This window comes from Hemicordylus capensis, chromosome 8 (genome assembly GCF_027244095.1).
Source record: "Hemicordylus capensis ecotype Gifberg chromosome 8, rHemCap1.1.pri, whole genome shotgun sequence".
Classification (NCBI taxonomy): Eukaryota; Metazoa; Chordata; class Lepidosauria; order Squamata; family Cordylidae; genus Hemicordylus; species Hemicordylus capensis.
The window spans coordinates 3,600,732-3,616,897 of NC_069664.1; the positions used below are offsets into that span (position 1 = coordinate 3,600,732).

The following is a 16,166-nucleotide window of genomic DNA, read 5'->3' on the forward strand; positions in this document are numbered from 1 at the left end:
GGAAAATGTACTAAATAATCAGACTTTGCAGTTATGCAGTACTTCTCCGGGTGTCCAAGCATTGCACACAGATGATCTTGCAGTAATCCTGATCACAGCCCCGAATGTTGCTCTGACTCCCATGTTGTGGCCGGGGCTGAGGCTGAGGGAGAGGTTTCCTGAAGGCCCTCAAGTGAGCCCAGAGCAGGGGTAAGGTTTGAACCCAGGACTTTCTGATTCAAAGCCTCAGAGCCTTCCATTCAACAGGGGTTTGCTCTCAGTATGCAAGTGGCAACTGGGAGACCAGAAGGCCTCGCATGCGGAGCTTCCATTCGAATGCCAATGGGAGGTCCCATCCCCAGCTTGCTTTCAAAATACTTCCTCTTGAAGTTGAAGAAGAATGAGGGTTGATGTCTGCAGGCATCCTGAGAAGATGGGTGCTCTACCAGGATGGGTGGCCAGAGTTTCCCGTCCCTCCAGCTCTGGCCTGCGTGGCGCCCAGTGGTCTGCTCCTCCTCTTCCTCCCCCTGCCATGACATCATCCTTCATCATCACCTCCTGCTTCCGACATTCTTCTGGCCCCAACCAACAACCCCCAAGGATACCATAGCAACAGCAGTAAACAACAATCCATTCCTTAACAGAAGTTGGGTCGTGTTTGGTGGCAGAGCCGGTCGTGTTTGGTCGGCTGGAGAAAATCTTCATTGGGAGAACAGGAGGCGGTTAGGGTTAACCCTAACTCTAACCCTTTTTGGCTCTCAGTTTTGGTCCGGTGCCCTCTTCATCATGGCAGGTAGGAAAATGACCTTTGTTCAGGCTTGTCTAGGGACAACTGCCTAGCCGGGGGGTGGGGGTGGCTGGAGTGCTTATTGATACCGAGGAGAACTTCAGTGGGCAATCAAGTTCATTATTTTTCCAAGGGCAAAAGACCTCCAACATGATGCCGGATATATTACAACTGTTTGAGAAATAGGTGAAAACTAGTCGGTGAGGCCTGTCATTGGCTGGGCAAAGTCATTTTGTGTTAGTCTGTGCACTGCTGGGAATGTTTCAGAAATTTAATGCTTTCTTAACGTGCTTGCAAAAAGGAAGTGAAAGGAACAGTTTGAAATGTGTAGGATTTTGACCTCAAACGTGGTGAATTTGAATCCTAGTAAATTTGAAACTGAGAAAGGGCATGCTGCCATTTTGGGCATGCTGCCATTTTGGAAGGACTGAGTGTTCACATCTGTTGAGAACAGCAGCTAAACCCTGCTGGTTATATTCAGAATTTCTTCTAAAAATATACCTCCCACCCCCGCCCGCCAAGTGTAAACCATTCCCCGAGCAGATTCTGGTGTGAGAAGTCGAACATTCAGCTAATTTCAGAAGCAGGATTGTTCATAAAAACGTAATAATTTTAAGTTTTAAGAATCATTTCATTTCATCAATAAAAACCGGATGAAAACTAATCATCAACGCAAAAGCAGCAGAACATAAACCAAGTAATGCGACTTGAAGAGTGATATGAAAAGAATCATTACTAATTATGATAAATATGTAATATTCAAAATAATGAGGGAATAGGCTACATACAATTGACCTTGAATGGGATGAGTAATCATCAGATAAGTCAAAACCACCAAATAAAAAGCCTGCCACTGGTTAAGCTACTCATGAGGGTATAAGTGGACTATAATTAAGTAACAGTGAAGCGTATCACATGCACAAAACCAAGCCAAGGTGCAAAACCACTGCAAGCCAAAGAGGATTTAAAACATGAGTTCAAGAGAAGAAGAATCACTCCCCATGTTAAATGGAGTGGCGAAGCCTCAAGTGAAAGGGGTCAACCATCAGGCCCTAAACATGTGCCCGTAAGACACAGGTGGACAGGCTGACAAAAAGCCAGGAGAGCAGAGAGACAGACGAGGTCTCCTGATATTCCACATGGGTCCAAAAGCAAAGGCCAGACTTACCCACTGGAGCATAGGAAGCTGCTTTATACTGAGTCACACCATTGGTCCATCTAGCTCAGACTTGTCTACACTGATCGGCAGTGACTTCTCCCTCAACCCTCCTTTCTGGAGAGGCCAGGGAGGAACCCTGAGACCTTCTGCATGCAAGCATGCAGCTGCTCTTCTCAGACCAGCCCCATCCCCTATGGGGGAATATCTGACAGTGCTCACACATGTCACCGCCCTTTCAAATGCAAAGCAGGGCAAGCCCTGCTTAGCAAAGGGGACAATTCATGGTTGCTACCACGACCAGTAATCCACCTCCAGATGAGCCAACCAATATCATTAGAACAACAAGAGACATTTAACCAGCGGAGCATTCAAGTTTCTACATTTGACGTTACGCAAGTGTTCACCAGCTCTCTCTCGTTTAAGTTCTCAAGGTTTCTCCTTGCCAGTGCAAAGGACAGGGATACTTGATGACATAAATTACTGATTCAGAATTGCATATGGTGAAATGGAACAAAGTCTAAGCCTTCTGATGGGGTTGGTGAGCTCCTTGAGTTTGGAGGGTCTAGCGACAATTCCCACAGGGAAAGTGTCCCTGGGGAGGAGCAGAAGCCAAAATGGAAAGGGACTGGTGTTTCACCAGAAGAGAGATCTCACCTTTGCCAAGCCAGTTGGAATGAATGCCCATCATTCTAGTGAGATGGGAGGCGAGATTAAGCTTGGCTTGGCCCCCATGGTGTAGGGCTGTGCAGAACCGCTTCTATTCGAACTGGCCTGGCCCCCCCAAGTGGGGTGACAATTGGTGATCCAGCTGGTTCTGCACACCCCTACACCCTGGGCGCCAATCTAAGCCTCATATTGCCTTGGAATCGAACCGAGCCCAGTTCGAGTTGAAGTGGTTTGTCCCGAATCAGTGGCGCGAAGGGCCAGGCAGCCACCATCCTCTGCACTCTGTGCCCAGTTTTTCTCAGATGCTCCTTGGTTTTCTGCCACTGCCTTCCAGTTGGCTAGCCATCTTCTGCATCCTGGTTGGCTTGTGGTCCCTCCAACCAGAGTGTTGCCAGGGCAACTTTGCCCCCAGGGCTGGTGGGGAGGGACAAGGGAGGGGGAGGAAAAAGGAGGGTTGTTTCAGAGTGCATTTCCCTCTGCCTCTGGCTCCTGGAAGAAGAGAGGGCCTTCCTTGCGGCATGGGTGCGGCTTCCTGCTTGTCTTGCTGCCTTGCTCTGTGGCTGCTGCTGGTCTAGACAAGCCCTGGAGCCCTTCCCTGCCGGCCGAGTAAGGGTGTGCAGGACCGCTTCCCCCACAAAAGAGGAGGCCGGTCCGGGTCCGAACCGAGTTGAGCCCGGCTTGGATTGAACCAGTTCGAAGGTTCTGAGCTGGCGGCAGCCATTTTGTGGGGCGTGTTTACAAAAATCCTGCCATTGCTGTTGGTTTTCGGCCACTGTCTTCTGCTTGGCTGGCGGTCGCCTTTCTCCTGGTTGGCGGGTTGCCATTCGAAGCAGAGTGTGGTCCCATTGCTGGTGGGGGAGGGACGAGGGAGGGGGAGCACAAAGGAGGGAGTTTCAGGAGGTCTTCCAAGCCAGGCCGCGCCTGCCTGCCTTTGCTCATCCTCTGGCTTCCGAGGGAGAGCTCTGGCTGTGCTGCTGGCTTGGTTGCTTTGCCTGTTGCTTTTGCGGAGGACCCTGCTCTCTGCCCTGCTGCAACCCCTGCCCCCTCGACCCCTGCTGCTTCTGCCGACCCCTCTGGATTGCCTTGCTGTGGGCCTTTTTCTGTGGGTTACTCCAATCTCATGGGACTCCCTTGCTGTCCCTGCTCTTCTTCATTACCTCCGGTGGATTACCTTGCTGTGGCTGCCTTGTAAAAATAAATTACCCTCATGGGATTACCTTGCTGTGCCAGCCTTTTTGCGTTTCTCCCCTCGTGGGATTGCCTTCCTTGCTGTGGATTGCCTCCTTGCGTCAGATTCGCTGGGGAGAGGTTGCCCGTGTTCTCCCTCTCCCTGGTGGTGGCCCCTCGGAGTGAAGGAGATCATGAAGAAAACAGGGAGGGGTGGACCTGGCGGGGCCCTCAAGAGCGAGGGGCCCGGGTTCCTTGAGCCCATCCGCTCAGTTATAGCTACACCCCTGGGTGATTTTTCCCCTCCCCCCATTTTGGGATATTTGGCTGGTTAGTTTGGTAGTTTGGTAGTTTGGGGTTTATTGCTTGGGAAGCTCTGTGCGTTTGTTTTTGTATGGCTTTAAGTGGGTGAATTGGTTGTTAAAGGGCCTTCGGTGTAGTTTCAGGTTCAGTCTTGGCTGGTTTGTTGTGCTTTTGGTCTTTTAGTTGGTTTCTTATTGGGTCTTTTTAGTGGGTATAGTTATGGTTTCTTTTCAATAGGGCCACATTTGTGGGAAGGAATGTCCTGGAGGATGCAGGGCAGGGCTAGGAGTAGGGCTGCGGGCAGGGGGGGGGGTGATGCTGGTTTGCGGTGTGGGCGGTGAGAGGGGCCTACTCCCCAAGTCGTCAGTGTCCCCCTAGAGGCCGTGGGGCACAGGCTCACATTGGGAGTGACGCCTGCTCCCACAGCACGGCCCTCTATGGCGGCTGAGGTGGAAGCAGCACACTCCTACCAGGGAGGTCGTGAACCAGAAACCGGCACTTCAAAATGGCCTTGATGATTCCCGTGGTGATCTAATGGAATGGAAGGCTGCGTAGGAGGCTAACGGAAGCAGAGAGTGGTGCAAGCAGCTAGATGAAGTGTCAGGATGCAAAGTTTGGTCTCTGCAGCTGGTCAGGAAACACGATATTCAGAATTGCTTCTAAACAACACAAAAACAATTCTTTAAAGGTTCCCCAAGTAGAGCCCGGTGTAAAAAGCCGTTTACTTTATTCAGCTCTTTTAGCGACACAGTTGTCCATGCCAAAATTGGTATCTGCTAATAATTTGGAACTATGATATTCAGAATTGGTTCTGAATTTCTTTCTCCCCACTGAGCATATTCTGGTGTAAAAAGTAGTGCATTCATCTACTGGGCTTTCAGTGGCAAGATTGTGTAAGCCAGGGGCGTAACTACCATTAGGCAGGGGGAGGCAGTCGTCTGGGGGCCCCACTGCCTTGAGGGGCCCCCCAGAGACACCTCACATGACTCCCCATTGCCCCCTGCCCAGCCCCAAGACCCTTCAGCCCTTGCGCTCTTTTCCCTCCTCTCTCCTGCTGGTCCTCCTGGTCGGCAATCCAAGCAGCAGGCCAGCTGCTTCTCTCCCGGGCGCCTCTCAGCTGACCGGCGGGTGTGCGATGGGGCTTCCAGGGAGGCCTCCGTGTAGGCCTCCGTGAAGCCTGGATTCGAGTAGGCTGGCAAGCCCCAGGAAGAAGGCAGTCAGTCAGAGCGGCCACTACAGCTCCCTGCAGCAGACCCTCTTCTGCCCAGGCCAGACAGCTCAGCCTTGGCCAGGTAGAATGTGAATTCCTTTTTGTGGTTACACCCCCCCACCCCCTATATAGGGATCTGCTTGCCATAGGGCTTTGATGGGTGGGGGGGAGACTGACAAGTCTCTGAATATTTAATTTTAAACTGATTGGAAAATTTGCTGGCTTAAAAAAAAACCCTCTAAAAAGTCCTGTAAGTGGCTGGTTTCATGGCAGGAAATTACAAAAACTTCTGGAACAAATTTATTTATGTATTAATTAATTAATTCATTCATTCATAAATACACTTATGTTCAAGTTGTTTTGCAACCCAGGTCTGAGTGAGAACTGAGACATGAGTGAGAACTGTCCACGCATGTGTTGTGCTTTTATATTTTCCCCCCTTAGGGTCAATCTGGCCAACATGTGAATGCAGCACCTCCATTCCAGAGGAGAGGTGTGTTAAAGGGCTTTAAAAGCCTCCTGTGAAAAACCTCCTGCAATCAAACTTGACTGAATTGGTTCAGAATTCTGAGAAAACAAACATAGGCTCGCCCTGCATGGTTGAAAGTCTCCTTTGCTAATCTGCAGCAAGGGGCCCATTTTAATAATTAGTGTTTCTAGTGTCTTCTCATTTGCTCAGTTTTGTACATCTGTTTTTTGTATGTTTTGAATGAGGACAGAAATGTGAGAATAAAAGTCCCCTGCTAACTGGGCAAAGAGGCACCTTTTTCTCTTTGTAAACCGCCCTGAGCCATTTTTGGAAGGGCGGTATAGAAATCGAATTATTATTATTATTATTAAAAAATTTCTCGGCGGGTGGGGGGGGGCCATTTAAGAATCTTGTCTCAGGGCCCATTCCAACCTAGTTACGCCCCTGGTGTAAGCAAAATTTGGTATCTGAAGCTGGTCCGGAAGGATGACTTGATTTCACACAAACCAACCAAATAACCCACCAACCAACCAATTGCTCAAAATATATGTCTCATTAGATTCAGCACAAAAGAGGCGATTTCATTGCCAAAAGTAACAATAAATTTCTTTCTCACAAACCACAGAAATGTTATGATTTTTAAAAAAAACCCTCTGCAAATTTAAGACCAGAGTTAAGGTTATCTCCTTGTAGTTCAAGTGCCGCAAAGTTGTGAAATTGGAAACTGAGGCCGATGCCTTAACAGGCGTGCCCCGGCGTGATCAGTAAAGGATGCTGGGAAACAACACCATTTGTGCTTGCTTCCCACTTGCCCTCCAGCACCCACACCTTTCCTTGGTCTTTGAGGCCCATGTCAAGATGGGGATGAGAGAGTGCCGGGCACCAGCAAAGATGCCCCCCAATGCCCTGGTCCCGGATGGCCTCATCGAGCATCTGAGCCTGACTGTATTGCTAGGAAAATCCCCCTGTGAGTCGACTGGTAGCTCTTTGTTGCTTATGTCATGAGTCTGAAGGATGGCAGGCTTCCACAGCTGTCAGGGGGTCTCTTCTATTGCCCTTCCTCATCCTGACTCCCCACAGAGGAGGTTTGATGGAGCAAGCCTGCAAATGAGAGCACCTTCCCAAGTGTGTCCTGACTTCAGGGTGAACTGATGCCCCCATACCTGGCTTGCCTCTCTTCTGTCAGGGACTGTAGAGTCAGAAGATGCGAAGAACTGTCCACAGCCCCATAGGCTATAGAAGAGGCTAGAGTCACGAATGTCTTCTATGGCCTGTGGTCCTTCTGGTTCTGAGAGGACTGGATTGGACTGCTGTGTTTGCCAGCTCAGCTTCCACCGAGAGCTTGCTGAGTCGCCTAGTCAGATATTCCTGAAAGGAACCATGTCCTGACAGCTGAGATGCCCGAGAAGGCAGGACAGGACCATGACAGTATGGGGCATCTGTGCTGGTGCCAAGCACTCCATCCTCCCATCTTGAGGTGGGCCTCAAAGACCAGGGGCAAGTGTGGGTACGTGGAGGGCAGGTGCGAAGCGAGCACAATCGGTGACGTTGCACCACATCCTCACTGATCACGTGGCACATCTGCCAATCAGGCTCCAATTTCCCCACTTGGTGGTGCTTCAGCCACAATACCAGTCCTTAGGGGGATGCAGCTCCTCCCCCAGTGGCCTCAAAAGCACTTCAGGAGGGACGGGGGAGGGCATTAGCCTGGCTCTCTGGCTGGTTGTGTGACGGGGTCACGGAGGTTTCTTCTTCCAGACATGGCTTCATGCTGCGGGGTATCTGAAGAGCGAATCTGCTTCGCAGCAGATATGCAGCTGATTAATTCAGGGGATTAAATGGACCGTTCACCTAGGGTCGGCTCCTCGCCGCATTCCCTGCGGATCTTTTTCCTGGGTGAGGGGGAGAAGAGAGTTCATATAGCTCCCCTTTGCCATACCCCCCCCACCACACACACACACTCCCAGTTTGTTTCCATGCCAGAATTTTATTTGCTGATGAGAGAAGCCTGGTCCCCCAGAGGGACCATTAGCAGCTGGGAATCTCTTTGGCCTCACCTGCACAACTCCCATAGCAAGGGAGACTTGGTGGGTTTGGGGCTGGATGCATAAAAAGGAGGAGAAATGGAAGTGCTCTTAGAACCCGAACAGCCTCATCCTGTATTCCGTACTCAGAAGTGATTCTCGGTGGCTGACAGCCAGACTCAGTTATTCCTGAGCAGTCGTATTGAAACCAAGTATTTATTATTATTTACATTTCTCGCCTGCCCTGCACCCTAAGGTCTCAGAGCGGGTTACAATCAAACCAGTCTAAAACATAATTAAAACACAACCCCATAAAATGAAAACTACAGTCAAGAGAATACAGGGCCTGAGAGGGGAAGAACCGCTCCATCTTGACATTCAGAGGCTCTCCTGAGTAGCACTCTTCCGCAAGTGATTCTGGATGTCAGACACTGTGTGGAAGGGCACTTAGTCCATCTGTCACAAACCCTTCTCACCCCTGCCGCCACCCTGCAACGCTCACAATTGCAAATAGTTCCAAAGATCATCAGGGCATATCAGGGTATATCAGGGGGAGGGAAAAAAGCCCCGGAAAATAGAGGATATTTTAACCCTGGACATAATTCGGGTTAAGCTAGGATGCACAGCCCTAATTGGGGGGAAACCAGAATCGTTTGTGAACTGGTCCCTGATAGCCCACTGCCACTTGGGGGTAAATCTGGCTGAGATGTGAACTCGCACCCTCCATTCCGGAGGAGATGCAGGCTCAAAGCCGTGTGTGTCAAAGTCCCTGGGTCAAAGGATCCGAGGCTAGTTAGTCCTGGGCAGCCACAAGCTGGGGGTCTCCCTCCCTCATCGTTCATCGTCCAAACAATCCAAACAACCTCTCTTTCCTTTCCTTTCCTTTTCAGGAGCAGAGGAGGGGAGACCTGGTGGGAGGAAGGCCATCACCTCCAGCAGCCGCGATGTGGCCCGGAAGCTGCTGCTGCCTCCCCTGGTGGTGCCTGGGGCCACCCGTTCCCTTGATGACCCAGCCCCTGTGGCTGGACCACCAACGGAACGGGTGAGGCCTCCAAAAAGAACTAAGAGGCCTCCCCAGGAAGCCCAGAGCACCCAGGGGGAGCCAGCACGGGAGGGCAGCCCACCAGCCCTCCCGCGGAGGATCAGGGCCACTCGGCGGGAGGCCAAAGCCCCGGGTGAGAGCGTGCCTTCTGGGGAGAAACTCCTTCCCCAGCTGGGGGAGGGGAGTCTCCCCAGAAGGAGGCTGGAGGCGGCGGCGGCGGAGCGGGCAAAAATACTTCAGCCCATCCCCAGGAGGAACCTGGTCCTTGGGGAGCCTGGGAAGGACTTCTTCCCACTGGGGAAGGGCCGTCCTTCTGGCTTGTCCGGGGAGATGGTTCCTCCCCAGACTTCTTTAAAAAACCACCCCCGGAAGAAGGCCCTGACCGCGATGGGCCGGCCTCTGCTGAAGCCCTTACCATCATCCTGGCATCCGCCAGAGGCTCGGCAGAGGCCCGACCTGTTGCCAGCGCTATCTATCCGAGCGCTGAGGCTCCCCAAGGCAGAGCCAGCCCCTTCCTCCTGGGGGACTCCGCCGCTCCCCTCCGGCTCTGTGGCCCGTCCACCGCCACCACGCTCTTGCCCGAAGACACGCCCTGGGGGAGAGAGATCACCACCTGCTCCTCCCCTGGGGTCGTGTCTTATGGTGCGAGGCCTCCGCGCACGGCCTGATCCTCCGGTGCCGGGCAGCAGCGGTGGAAGGGTCCCACCAAACACACCCTGCGCGCTGCTGGAGGGGGCCTTCCACTAGGTCTCTCCAACTCTCCCTGCCATGGTGAAGGGGCCTGGCCAAAGAATGAAGCCTCATCGGCTGGTGGTTGAAGGTAAGTCCTTGAAAAAATTTCCTATGGTCTTCTATCCTTCGTTTGCTATCATGCCACACAAACAAAGACTATTTGGACTTCTCTCCTCTCCTCTCTGTCCTGCAGATTAATCTTGCTTTCCTCTTTTCCGGCTTCTTTCTTCTTCTCCCTCTTCACTCCCCATCTGACACAACTCCCCAACTCTGACACAATCCCACCACATATGTTTATAAGAGCCTAATTCCATACACCCTCTCCAACAGTTGACATTAGAGATGTTTTTTATCTTCGCCAACTTCCTTGGGGCCATATGCCATTAAGATAATATTTTAATCTGTTGCTCCCATATTCTAACATAACTTGTCCATTTTAAAGGTTTATTTAACTTAACCCAATTGATTGAGTCTATACAATTTCCTGTATCCTGTTCCCAGGATGGTTTTATTCCTAAAAATGAGAAAGCATCAAGATTCAACAAGATATTATATAATTTTGAGGTAGCTCCACAGGGGTTAACTAATAACTCTTCAGACAGCTGCTCAAATGTGACCAAAGAGTGAGTTGCAGCCATTTTAAACTCAGGATATTATAACTGAATTATTTCTATAATTGTCAATAACCAAAATTTATCATTCACTGAAGTTAATCAATCTATCCTTTTAATCAATCGATCTTTGGAAAATTTGAGGTCCTTGAGTAGAAATCCTTTAGAAATCCAATTTTCTCCTCAATGCCACCAATATTCTTTTGAACAGGACACATTTCCGGACATATATGTCTTCATTTCTAATAAGGGTGACATCACTGGAAGCAACTTATTTTGCGATTTTTTGGCTTCAAGAACGTGTCCTCCTGTATCCCAGCACCCACCGCCACCCCCACAGCCCACCAGGAGTGGGATTGCTGTAACCAAGCAGAAAAGCTGGGGAAACGACGCTCAATGAAAGCCCGTCTGTTAACAGAAGTGTCTTGAGGCCCCATTAGCCAAATCCCTGAAGAGATCAGTCAGAGGGCCAGCACCAGAGATGCTTTCCCTCATGACCGGATGTCAGTAGCACTCTGGAAGCAGGAGGGTTTCACTCCCCACCCTTAATGGACCATGCAGCTGGGAAGCAACAGCAAGAGAGAGAATTTCATGACTGTCTCTTTTCTTGCTTTTAGTTCCGTCGCTCCCATGGAGGAACTGGAACATTGGCCTGGTCTCTCCCAAGAGGTAATATCTTGGGGGTTCTGCTCCAAATTGGCTCCTTCGCTTCCCCACTACTGACCAGCAGTGCTCTTACCTCTGGACTTCGGGGTCGAAGTCCGGGGGCTCCACACCTCCTGGGGCCCCCCAAATCCTCTTTAGTCTGTCCAGGGTGATGTGGTTTGTGCCCTCAAGAACCTACATGTTAAAAATGATGCTTAACTTGCAGTGGGGGGGGGGGCCTCCAAAGACCTTTAGGTCCAGGCTCCGAAATGACCTAGGTGCACCTCTGCTGCGGACTGACTGAACCTCTGCAGGGGAGGTTTGCAGTGCTGCGCTTGCAGAGGATGTCAAAGCGGATGGGTGTGGCCAGCAGATCAAAGCGGAAACCCCTCCGGAGGCTCTTGAAGTAACAGTGCAATGAGCCAGCAATTAAATAAGGTATTTAGGCAGTCCCCACTGATGGCGATGACTCTCTCATTCCTCTTTCAGAGGTCATTTCTGCAGGTCCCCTACTTGACACTGATGCCAGGTGCAGCCACATCTAATGGAGATGGGTTTTTCCTCCCTCTTGTTGCAGACTCTCCAGCAAGATCTCCAGTGACTCTCTGGCTGAAGACCCGATTGCTGCTGGAAGGTGGGACAGTCTATGGGTGGCCCCCGCCCACAAAGCAATGGGACAGATCAGACTGTGGATCTTCCCAAGGCTCTGAGTGTTGTGATTCTAGCATTTCGTTCTGAGGGTCATCAATGGCAGCGTTGGTGAAGAGAAGTCCTAAGGAACTGTGGCTCACATCAGGACAAGAAGAAGAGGAGAGACGTAGCACAGCCTCCAGACAATGGCCGGATATTGGAGGAGGATCAGGATCAGGCAGGATCAGGCAGAGTCCTCTCCCTTTCCGCTGATGGTTCAACCACAGGGCTGGGCCATCAAGGGCAAGGCTGGATTCCTGTGACACCTGGCTGGTACTGGCCCCAGGGACCAGGGAAGCAGCAGCAGCAGCAGCTTCCGGACCACCATGTGGCTGCTGGAGGTGATGGATTTCCTTCCACCAGATCTCCCCTCCTGAAAAGAAAGGAAATGTCTGGGTCTGGCTCTGCCTTGGGAGGCCCCAGCGTCTGGATGGTCAGCTGTGGCAAGGGGTCGAGCCTCTGCTGAGCTGATGGCAGCTGCCAAGATCATCGGGGTCAGGGTCTTCTTCCTCGGGATGGTATTTGAAGAGGACTGGAGAGGAACCTTCTCCCTGGAAGGATGGTCCTGCTCCTGTGGGAAGAAGCCCCACCCAGGCTTCCTAACATGTGATAGACCTGGATTAAGTTAGCGGGGCGGGGCGGGGTCAGAGTTCTAATCTTTGGACCTTGCTATGCCTGTGGCACCCTTGCTGAACTCTCTTTGCTACTCCGCTTAGCTACTCCGCTTAGGGGCAGTTCCGTGCCCCCTTGATCCCCTTCCCCAGCCATGACCCATTCAAACTTGCCTGGCTTCAAAGCCTTGTAAATAAATGGAGAGGACATTTTCCTAGCTGCCAAGATGAAGGAGAACTGGTCCAAATGGCGATCCAAGTTGAGGTGCTTCCTGGCAACTTGACCAAATGCTCATCTCATTCTGGAAGCTTCAGAGTGAAGCTAATCTGCTTCACTCATCATAACTGATTGCCACCCGCCATGAGATGTGGCCATCCCATCAGGGTCAGGGTCGCCTTCCTCTGGATGGATGGCTGTTGAAGAAGCCCGGGGAGGAGCCGGCTCCCTGGACAGGCCAGGAGGACGGTCCTGCCCCACTGGGAAGAAGTCCCGCCCAGGCTCCCCGAGGTCCAGGCTCCTCCTGGGGATGGGCTCTAATATCTTGGCGCGATCCACCGCAGCCTCCAGCCTCCTTCCCAGGCAGGGAAGGGGAGACTCATGAAGAAGGCATGAAGAAAGGAAAGGAAAGTTATTCCGAGTGGTTTCTCAGCTTTATATGCTGCCAAAATTCACATCTCCAGGAGGTTTACATGATAAAAGGAATCTCTAGGTGGTTTGCATAGACGCTTTGCATTCTTACTTGGACAAAAGCAAGCCTCAGAATTTCAGAACTGCAAATGTTAAGTATGTTTACCATGAAATATGGTGGCGGGTGGGGTGTGGGGTGGGGGGAGACACACTGCTTGTGGCTGCCCAGAACTAGCTCTTCTTGGGAATAGCTGGGCCCTCAAGCAAAGAGGTGGGTTCCGGTGAGGCCTGCTTGGTACTGGCCCCAGGCACCAGGGCAGGCAGCAGCAGCAGCCTCTGGACCACCATGTGGTTGCTGGAGGTGATGTGCCAGATCTTCTCCCAGATCTCTCTTCCTGCGCTCCTGATAGGAAAAATAAGTTGCTTTTATTGTTCATACCTGTATATGCTGCCAAAATTCACATCGCAAGGTGGTTTACTTTTCCTCTTCAAATTTGTTTGGACAAAAGCAAGTCTGGGAATGGCATTCAAATGCAGGAAAGTAGACAGAGAGATGGTTTTGTGTTGAAGTGGGGTCTTTTTATTAAGTTCATTAATTTCTAGATTAAGAACAAATAATATGCATCCCTTTCTTTCATTTGTTGTAATTCTGGTGTAGAACTGTATTTCCCCCCTCCCCCCACCTTGGCTAATGCAATAGATTTATGTTTTTGACAGAAGACAAATTCTTCTATTTGTATTTGTGAGAAAATAAAAAGACAGTAAAAACATTCAATCTTTGCTTTTATCAACCACAACGTTCCAGGGGCACAAAGAAGATGTAATTTGCTTAATAACCTTTGGAGATCCAGAAGAAATGTGCTTGAATGTGCTGGGAACAATAGTCATGTTTGGAGGAGCATTATTATTTCTGCCCACTGTCATAATACTTGGACTCCAGTCCAATGGGCTCTAATCCAATGAAGGAAAGGTTGGCTTCGGCTCTTGTGCCACCTTCAAAAATGGGAGTCGGGGTTGGGGTTTTTTGGCCCTGAATCCGATCTGTACTTAATTGCAGTGGGCTTGGGGGCCTCATTCTAAAGGCTGGCTACTGCTCAGACTGTGGATGAAAGTTCACAGGAGCAGACAGGGAAGCTGTGCATCCTTCCTGTCCTGGGAAGAAGTGAGGGACCGCCTAGCCAGGGGTGGTCACTCCAGGACTTGAGAACTCTGAGGCTGCTGTAGTTCAGCTGGTCACCATGTGGGGCAGCACTGTGCAGGTCCTTAGATTCCCAACATTAACCCAGACAGCTCCTCCTGATGCAGAGTTGATCAGTCTTTCTAGGTAGAGGCTGGGGAAAGTTTTGAAATGGGACCAGATACTGAGAAGAGTGTTGAAAGTATCATGCTCAAAGTAACATAGTATTGTGGGAAACAGGGCAAGAGATGCACAGAGAGTCACAGCAGCTCCTGAGGCACTGCACTGTCCTGCTAGTAAGACTGGAAATGCTTTCCGTGGCTTTCAAGAAGAGTTTTGCTTCCTTTTCCGATAGCTTTGCCTAGGTAGGCTGGGCTGAGAGAATTCCGTTGGGCAGTGTGGAAAGAAACCTGAGCAGAACTCCGGCAGTCTGAAGCTTCAGCAGCATGGAGCACCCTGAGCGTAGGGCACCATGGAAAGACCCCAGAGCATCCAGCGATTCAGCACCCTGGAGAGCTCCAGGAGCAAGGCAGCCTTGGAACACAGGATCCTACACTGCTCCTCTTCTTGACTGAGCTCCTCCTAGATGCTGGGAACGACTCCTAGGCCACGGACAGAACCAAATTGCCAAATACTCCTAGTGTGTGTCTCTCAGATGCCTGTCAGTGCCAAGGGTCATCATCTTTGGGCACTATACGGTCATTTTGCTGCTGGTTAACCATGGAGAGAGCTTGGTCTGTATTATTCGTGGGGTGGGGGGGGGGGCACATGAAAACAGCCAGCAATCTATTCTGCTCTTGACTTGCAGCAAACGGATGACCACTTTCTTCCATATTCCCTTCATGTCCCTGTTTCTTTAGAATGGCTGGGTGGTAAGTCCTGGCATAGCGAGTCAAATACTAGGGCTGTCCACACAATGGGTTATAGGGCAAGAGAAGCCCCCTTGATCATGACACACTAATCATGTGTTAGAGAAAAACATGGTTGGTGGTGGGGAGCTTGCCCAGTCGGGCCCAGCTGGATAGGGTAGATGAACAAGGCAGGGGGGGAAATCATCCGGCCCAGCTGGGGCTTTGCTTGCAATCAAGCTCCCAGCCTCCCACCTTGTTTCTGTTTCATACACGGTCAAAAAGCAGGGAGCTCATCTGGATCCGCAATGACGGTTGTAGGAAGCTTCTCCTACCCTAACGCTGATGGTGTGAACTGCCCAACTTTTCCCTTTCCTTCCAGTCCTTGGAAGTCCTCTTGTTCAAACTTAGATTGCTTTGTGTGCTTGGAGGAATGTTGGCCTCATGCAAGCATGCCTGAGCATTCATTATGTCATTCAATTCCATCCATCCATCCATCAATTGGAATTTTATTGTGCATGGCTATCAGTCAATCAATCATCTTTATTACAGTCCAAGACCAGCATAAGATAGAGCAGTAGAGCGTGATTCAAACATATTATGAAACCATAAAACTATGTTATTTTAAATTTTGACACTGTTGCTATAAAGTCATGAGATATTACTAAAAGGCTGCTACCCTTAAAAAAGAGAGGGTCGCTATAAAATTATTAAAATTCTAAGCATAATAAAAAGGGGGAAATATAGAATGCCAAAAGCGGTGGCTAAAATAGAGTATATAAAATAAAACATCGAACTAAAAACGTATAAAAATTTAGAATCGACAGCAGTCTAAAACTATGCAGAGCGGATACAGGGAAATGGCCTGACAGTCATGACCCGACAGGTCCTACATGCTGCCGTTCAGAACTTGGCTGGAGTTGCCGGGGTGCTTCTGAAATAGCGGAAATAGAAACTTAGTCCGAATGTCTCTGTAAAAGAGGCAAAACAGGAGTACGTGTTACAGAAGTCTCTACCTCCTCAGCGTCACAGGGACAAAGTCTCTCTGCAATTGGGGCCTTTCTGAATTTGCCTTCCAGGACAGCGGAGGGAAGGGCATGACCACGGGCGAGGGTATAAGCCCTTCTGTGGCTTGGGATTTCTAGCTGTGACAGGTACGCGAGGCAGAATATCTGAGGCTTTCCGAGGACAGGAAGGATGGAACCCTGCCTAGGTCAGCCTGGCACTCAGTCCATCATCCTCTGCTTGGTGACTCTTTTCACCTGGTCACGGTCCATAGCGGAGCAGGGTAAAGCCGAGATGGAACGATAGGGTCAGAGGGGCCAAGCCCTGAGGGTAGAGGGATAGTTTAAGCCAGAGGTTAAGAACGAGCAGCCGCACTCTGGCCTCAACCTTCATCATGCCTGTTTCCAAGCGTA

The 16,166-nt window shown here is 50.6% G+C and overlaps 1 protein-coding gene across 4 annotated transcripts; it reads left to right on the forward strand.

Moving 5' to 3' along the window:
* Positions 1-649: 649 nt before the first annotated feature.
* LOC128333609 (uncharacterized) lies at positions 650-13,486 on the forward strand. Of its 4 annotated transcripts, XR_008310992.1 has the most exons (4): positions 650-772; positions 8,655-9,626; positions 10,767-10,818; positions 11,372-13,486. XR_008310992.1 is itself a non-coding variant. In XM_053269238.1 (2 exons), exons 1-2 carry the CDS (start codon positions 766-768, stop codon positions 9,551-9,553), a joined length of 906 nt encoding a protein of 301 aa, XP_053125213.1. In that variant the 5' UTR covers positions 650-765; the 3' UTR covers positions 9,554-10,932. The 4 variants fall into 4 exon arrangements, 1 of the variants encoding a protein (XP_053125213.1); XR_008310990.1 differs by having other exon boundaries at positions 8,655-10,818; XR_008310991.1 differs by lacking the exon at positions 10,767-10,818.
* Positions 13,487-16,166: the final 2,680 nt, after the last annotated feature.